Here is a 7,227-nt window from a genome sequence, read left to right as displayed (position 1 = left end):
CTCATTATCGATTAGTTTGTCTGCGTGTGGCACTAGGTACGTTTACTCACTACGTTATTTCTGTTCCGAAAACACGCTTAGTAAATACTAAAATTGTGTCCCAAGTAACGTACTATACACTTACATTATGCACTGTGTATTACACTTACATTATGCACTCTACCATCTAGTGTATGAATTTTAGAAGGGTAGTATCATCTCATATGGAACACGAGCGTTTTTTTACTAAACGGAAGTATACACGGCTTCCTAGTTGATGGCACATGACATCATACTCATGTTTATATCCAAAATGCTCCACTGTGTGTGAGGGGTTGGGGAAACTAATGCGAGTTGCTTAAAAGGCTTAGTTTAAGTTTGTCATTATATGCTGTATTTGTGCGCTTGCAGTGTAAATTCTGTTGTTTAATATAACGGAAGTGATGTGTTAGTAACAAGGCCGCGTTGCTCCTCACATGCGATGCAGACTCGGTGATGCACAGTGGGAGCTTAAATAAGATCTGCAATATCTAATTAAAACACTATGATCAAAAGTAAACACAAGTAAAATAATATTCCTAAAGGCAGTGAGTAACAGAAACCACAAGGTGCAGTGAAAGTGAGTTTTTATTATTAATTTAGGACTGTAGTTTTTTTTAGACAGTGATTTTTGTGCATCCATAAAAAAATGCATAAATACTTATATATAATATAAACTATTTTTATGGATATACAAAAATCACTGAATTAAACTGTAGTCCATAAATTAATAATATATATTCTGGTGTGTGTCTGTGTTTATTGGCTTCTTTTCAGTTGTGTAAAGTTTTAGTCTGAAGTTTTATTGGTGACACTCAGTTTGTGGATTTTATTTTAAATAAATGAAAAAATGGTACTGAACTTTTGCCTCCCCCCAACCGATTAATCGGCCAACTAATCGATTATGAAAATAATTGTTAGTTGCAGCCCTAGTTGTTTGCAATTGTTTGATATCTATGAGAGCAGAGTATGTTTGTGAATTTTTTTTAGCAAAATATCAAAAGGTTAAACAATAAAGACAATTTTTGACAGCCAAGGGTGTCGGTATTAGTCGAGGTTACTATATTTCTCTGCACTTTAGAAACACATTACATATAAACGTATAAAAGATTGTTGCTATTCATATTACTGAAATATTACTGGTGAGAGTTCCATGCAAAAAAAACACAGCCTCGCTAACTTACTGATTTTGACAACAGTTTTGATGTGCAGTCAGTTTGAAAAAGAATCCCATCCAAAAGTATTGGAACGGCAAGGACAATTCTTTGTTTTGCTGTAAATTAAAGACATTTGGGTTTGAGATCAAAAGATGAATATGAGATGATGGATGAGAATTTCAGCTTTTGTTTCCTGATATTTACATCTAGATATGTTATTGAACATGGCACCTTTTATTTGAACCCATCCATTTTTCAAATTATCATAAATATTGGAACAAAGGGCTCCCGAGTGGCACAACTGGCGAAACCGTTCACACTATTATCCATAGATTGCGCTTTAGAATCTGTATGATGCCACAGCCATCATATGCATGTGGCTGGTAGTCAAAGAGTGCAAAATTGGCTGTGCTGTCAGGGAGAGAGGGGTGGCATACTATTTGTCTCCTATCAATCACAGTGACACTAGCCAATCATGGGTGTCATGAGCTCGTTCGTGCGGAAGTAAGCGCATAGCACTTTCCTCTGATCGTGTTACGCCTCCCCTGATGCTGCATGAACAGCAGTTCAAAAAGATACGGTCGGCTGGCTTCACGTACCTCCCTGGTTGGTAGTTGTTGTGTCTTGGGGAGAGTCGCCTGATGGGTGGGAATTTACCATGACTAAATTAGCAAGAAAATTGGTGGAAAAATGTGACTGACAGGTGTTGCCCAGGTGTTTCCTGTTAGATTGATTGATTAAACAATTAATAGGTCTGAATTTCTACTACAGCTTGCCATTTTGAGGCTGAGTAGGAAGATTGCCATTGCACATGCATTGGGCATAGCAAATACAGCAATGTCAAATCTCATGACAAAGAAAGAAACCACTGGTTTACTAACAACAGCAGTTGATGACAGTTTTTGTCAGTTTCTGTCATCAACTCTTGTGAGAGCTGTGAGGACATAAACAACAACCTCCACAGGGTGGAAGGTTTTAGACTAGCCATGACAATCACCAGTTCTTAACACAATTGACAATGCATTTCACGAAGAGAAGACTGAAGGGAGAACCTTCCCTAAACAAACAACAACTGAGAGGAGATGCGGAACAAGCCTGGAAAAGCATCACAAAAAAAGAATGCAAGAGTTTGGTGATGTCAGTTGGTTGCTGATTGATGCAGTTATTGCAAGCAAGGGATATGCAGCCAAATATTAAGTGTCATTTATGTTAATTTACTTTAAGAATATCTGTTTCAGTACTTTTGCTCACCTAAAAATTGGGTGATCTGCTACCAAATTTGCCATGTTCCAAAATGAAAGCCGAAAATTTAATCTATCTTCTCATATTCATCTTTTGAGCTCAAACCCAAATGTCTTTGGTGTTGTCTGATCAAATATATTGCCTGTTATTTTTGGAGAATGTGAATTTTTTTTTTCTGACTTGTGTACAGATCCGAATGGTGATATGAATGTAAATGGCATCACTACTGCAGATGGGGGCAATCAGTCTGGCCCCCACCCTCCTCCTTCCTCTTATCCCCATCAACACCATCAATCCATCATGGAATATGACTACTTGTGGACCCCAAACCATTACAATCCTGCCTTGGGCTCTGACTCTGGTTGTGGTACCCATGATACAGCCCAAAAACAGCAGCAACCCCCTCATGCCTTTCAGGGACACTACCCAGTCAATAGGAACATGGGGAGTTCTCAGCAACCCCCAGTGACAAGGGAACAGTACTGGGGGCTGGGAACTCCTGGCCAACAGCAAGGTGGGTCACCTGTGACGATACGATACTCTCATGGCATGTATGGTGTTTACTCAAACCAGATGCATACTGATATCTCACCAATGCAGCATCAGTCTCCAACAGTGCTTCATCACCAACAGCACCAGCAGCAACCCCCACCTCAGCATCTGCAGCCACAACAGCAGCATTATGGCATGGTGCCAAATGGAGTCCCCTGTTATCAATCTCAGCATGCACTTCTGTCTGCTGAGCAATCTGAACCCCTGACTCCCCTGATGCCTACTGCACAGATGTTTACCCCCCTGCAAGGATGTCCGCAGCACCATCACATGGGCCATGGCAGTACTGATGGTTCCATGGCAATGCAGGTATCAATGATGTCACCATCTGCAAAGCCTGATAATGGTTCATCCCAGGGAAAGCAGAGTCCAAAGAGAGGCACTGTGACCCATTCCTCTGGGATTCAAGGTGAATATTATTTACAGCGCATAAGCTCCAAAAACGTTGTTTGATATATTGATTAATCTGATGTTGAGTGTTTTCTTCAGTATTTTCTTTTTCAAAACTACATTATACTGTCATACATTAAAACAACACTAAATAATTTATTAGGAGTATAACAATATGTATCATGTAGTTCAATACAAGACTCTCCATTCGATATGTCTGCATATTGAAAAATACATTAAATAGTAAAGCATAGTAAAGTAGGTTTATTTTTTTGTTATTAATCTTGAAAAAGGAGATGCTACAGGAGATTAAAAAACATGTTTCTGTTGAGCATGTTGTTTTCACAAACAGGAACTGGAAAATTCTGGTGTTTAGACAGTATTATTAATAGAGTGGAAGGATGCCCAATGTAAGTGAGCGTGGTTGCTACCAGAGGGCGTGCGCCTCTGGTAGCTTGTACGAAATAATTTGGTAAGCTTGTGCGAAATAATTTTACCGTCTCTACACAATATTACATTGCCCTTTTACTGACACTGACATTTATGCAGTTTATATTACTAGACCTGCCAACATTACGCATTTTGCTCTGCAATTAAACATTGGAGGAAGTTATCAGCCAAAAATACTCCAAAAGAGCATTTCCTTCTGTCCAGTAAGATAGAAGATGATTGACATATTAATCTTGAGTGATTTGCATGGGTGTTTTGAATTCTCCAATTTTTACTGACAGCCCCTTGAAGCCTTGAAGCCCCTTCAATCCATCTCACATGTTCTTGACTCATGTTGGTGGAGCCATCACTTTCTGACAAGATAAATGGAGATTTTTTTCATTAAATAAAATATATCAGTGTATGTTTGACATTGCTAATATTAGACATGTATACTTTACTATATGTTGACCTAAAAAGTCCACCATCCACCTGAGTTTTTGTGATTCCTTCTGCATTTCAATACTTCACAGCTGGTAAAATGATTACACCCTCCCCTACTCCCCTTAAACCTGAATTTGTGGAAATGCTTGTTTTCCTGTCTTTTTTTAGGCTAGTGGTTGTTTTTAGGCTATAGTCTGGATGCTTAAATCATTTATCATGATATTTTAAAATGGAAAAATTGTGAGTAGGAAAAAATCTATATCACACAAGCCTAATGCCTGGTTTCATGAATTGAATTGCATGCACACAAAGCTATTTGCAAATTGAGCATGCAGAGAAGCTTCTGTGTGGGATTGTTGATCACTGAAAAATGTGCAGTACACTCTCCTTTGCTTGCAGGGGCTACATAGTCTGCTCACAAAGAATTTTGAGACTTTGCAGTCTGGAATAAGATGTATGTTCCCACTGCTATGATGTTTCAGTCTCAAAGAGTCCCCTTTCTTCTGGAAAAAGACCTTGATCTCATTCAAAGTATTCTTCTTCTTCTTCTTTCAGCTGCTCTGGTTAAGTGTCGCCACAGCAGATCATCTGTCTCCATGTCACTCTGGCGTCTTTATCCCCCTCTGTCACACCAACCACCCGCATGTCCTCCTTACCAAATCCATAAACCTGCTCCTTGGTCTTCCTCTTCTCCTCCTGCATGGTGGTTACATTTTCAACATTCTTTTCTTGATATACCCTGCATCCCTCGTCTGCACATGCCCAAACCATCTCATCTTGCATCTCTCGCTTTGTCTCCAAACTGTCCTACCTGCGCTGTCCCTCCGATATACTTATTTCTAATCTTGTCCATCCTTGTCACAATGAATATAGCAGCATCATCATCTCTGCCACTTCAAGCTCTGGCTCCTGCCTTTTGTCAGTACCACTTCCTCCAAACCATACAACATACCTTTTCACTCTACCATCTTGTAAACTTTTCATTCACTTTAGCAGGTACCCTTCCAACACAAATAGAAATTCCACTTTGCCCTGCCTGCATTCTCTTCTTCACTTCTCTACCACACTCTCCATTACTTTGGGCAATTGACTCCAAGTATTTAAACTCCTTCACCACCTCAACTTCTTGCATCCTCACCATTCCTCCACCCTCCCTCTCATTCACACTTATTTACTCCGCCTTGTTCCTACTGACTTTCTTGATTTCATTCAAACTAAAATTCCTAGGGCTAGATCTGAAATGGGATGTTTAACAAGAAAATATGGGTATAATGGTCAGACAGACTTTTGGCCATATACTGTATGTTTTATTAGATCAGCTCACATGAAAAATTAAGACCACCATTTTTATTTATGTGCCTACAGTCCCCTCCGAAACGATTGTAATGACAAGGCCAATTCTTTTTTTTGTGCTATACACAAAAGACATTTGGGTTTGAGAACAAAAGATATGATGATATGAGAAGAGAGTTTAGATTTTATTTTCTGGTATTTACATCTAGATGTGTTAAACGACATAAAACCTTTTCTATCAGACCACCCAGTTTTTAGGTGAGCAAAAGTAAAGGAACAGACAAGTCTTAAAGTAAATTAAAGTATATAACATTTAATATTTGTTGCATATCCCTTGCTTGTATTAACTGCATCAAATGTGTGATTCATTGACATCTTTTGTGATGCTTTCCCAGGCTTTTACCATAGTGTCTTTCAGTTGTTTTGTTTCGGGGAGTTTCTCCCTTCAGTCTCCTCTTCAGGGTGTGAAATGCATGCTCAGTTGGGTTAAGGACTAGTGATTGACTTGGCCAGTCTAAAACCCAAGCCACGATACTACCTATACCATGTTTCACATATAAACTTGTTTGTTTTGGATCATGAGCAGATCCTTTCTTTCTCCACACTTTGGCCTTTCTATCACTTTGGTAGCAGTTAATCTTGGTTCTAGAACTTATGTGGCTCATATCTGTATTTCTCATATCTGAATTCCAATCTGGTCTTCTGATTCTTACTGTTGATGAGTGGTTTGCATCTTGTGGTATAGCCTCCGTATTTCTGCACTAGTTCTTCACTCTGCAGTCTGCAGTTCTTTGAACGGTGGATTGTAAGGCCTTCACCCCTTCCCTGTGGAGGTTGTCACTAACTGTAGTTTTTGGGTTTTTCTTCACAGCTCTCACAATGTTTGTCATCAGTTGTTGTTTTCCTTGGCCGAGCCATTTTGTATCTGTTGCTCAGTACATCAGTTTCTTTCTTTTTAAGGAAATTCCAAATTGTTGTATTGCAGGGACATACACAAGGGATTGGCCTGAGCCACTGCCCATTTGCCCTCACAGGCTAAGCTGTCCCTCTGGCAGGCAGAACAGCACTGTAGGCTGTGTGAACGGAGTGGAGCGGAGAGGATTTCCCATCCCCACTAAAAGCATTCTGTAATCGCTCCGCTAAAGATCTGGTCTGCGGTTTCCGTTTCCCGCTTGCTTCCCAGATGCACTCACTCTCTGTTTCCACTAGAGATCAGAAGATTGGATCATTTTACTGACTTGGATCTTTGAATCTCGTTTAGGATTACGAACAAATCTTTATTCAATTAATTTTGTTCATTTGAGCGGAATCAAATTAAAATGTTAAATTATCAGTAGCTAAATTCCTCCAACATATCTACTTTTATTGTCATTTCAACCATATACAGCTGGAACAGTACACAGTGAAACAAAACAATGTTCCTCTAGGACCATGGTGCCACATAAAACGACACAGAACTAAGTAAGATCTACAAACATTCTACATAAAGTGCACGTTCAGACGGGTGTTAAAACACAGGACAATACAGTGCTACTAAAACAGGACAATAGACACAGTAAGTGACAGTGTAGTGCTGAACAGTACACAGTACAAAGTGTCTGATATGCAGGTAGTGCAGAAGATAGGTGCCAAGGAGTAACAATATAATTTAAAAATGGTATAAATGTAAACATAACATGCTATGACTGAGTATTTATCAGAT

The 7,227-nt window shown here is 39.3% G+C and overlaps 1 protein-coding gene across 9 annotated transcripts in view; it reads left to right on the top strand.

Annotated features, from left to right (window-relative positions):
- Positions 1–7,227, top strand: part of baz2a (bromodomain adjacent to zinc finger domain, 2A) — a 103,581-nt gene that overhangs the window by 2,942 nt on the left and 93,412 nt on the right. For 8 of the 9 annotated variants that reach the window (XM_053686471.1, XM_053686468.1, XM_053686470.1 and 5 more), the window contains one exon: positions 2,608–3,378. In XM_053686471.1, the coding sequence (XP_053542446.1) occupies positions 2,622–3,378 (757 nt within the window). In that variant the 5' untranslated portion in view covers positions 2,608–2,621. Of the gene's footprint in view, positions 1–2,607; positions 3,379–7,227 lie in introns of those variants that run through there. The other variant, XM_053686472.1, reaches the window with a different exon arrangement.

This window comes from Ictalurus punctatus, chromosome 15, assembly GCF_001660625.3.
Source record: "Ictalurus punctatus breed USDA103 chromosome 15, Coco_2.0, whole genome shotgun sequence".
NCBI classification, from domain to species: domain Eukaryota; kingdom Metazoa; phylum Chordata; class Actinopteri; order Siluriformes; family Ictaluridae; genus Ictalurus; species Ictalurus punctatus.
Note: the sequence above shows the minus strand (reverse complement) of the source record. Positions and strands in the feature narration are given on the sequence as shown.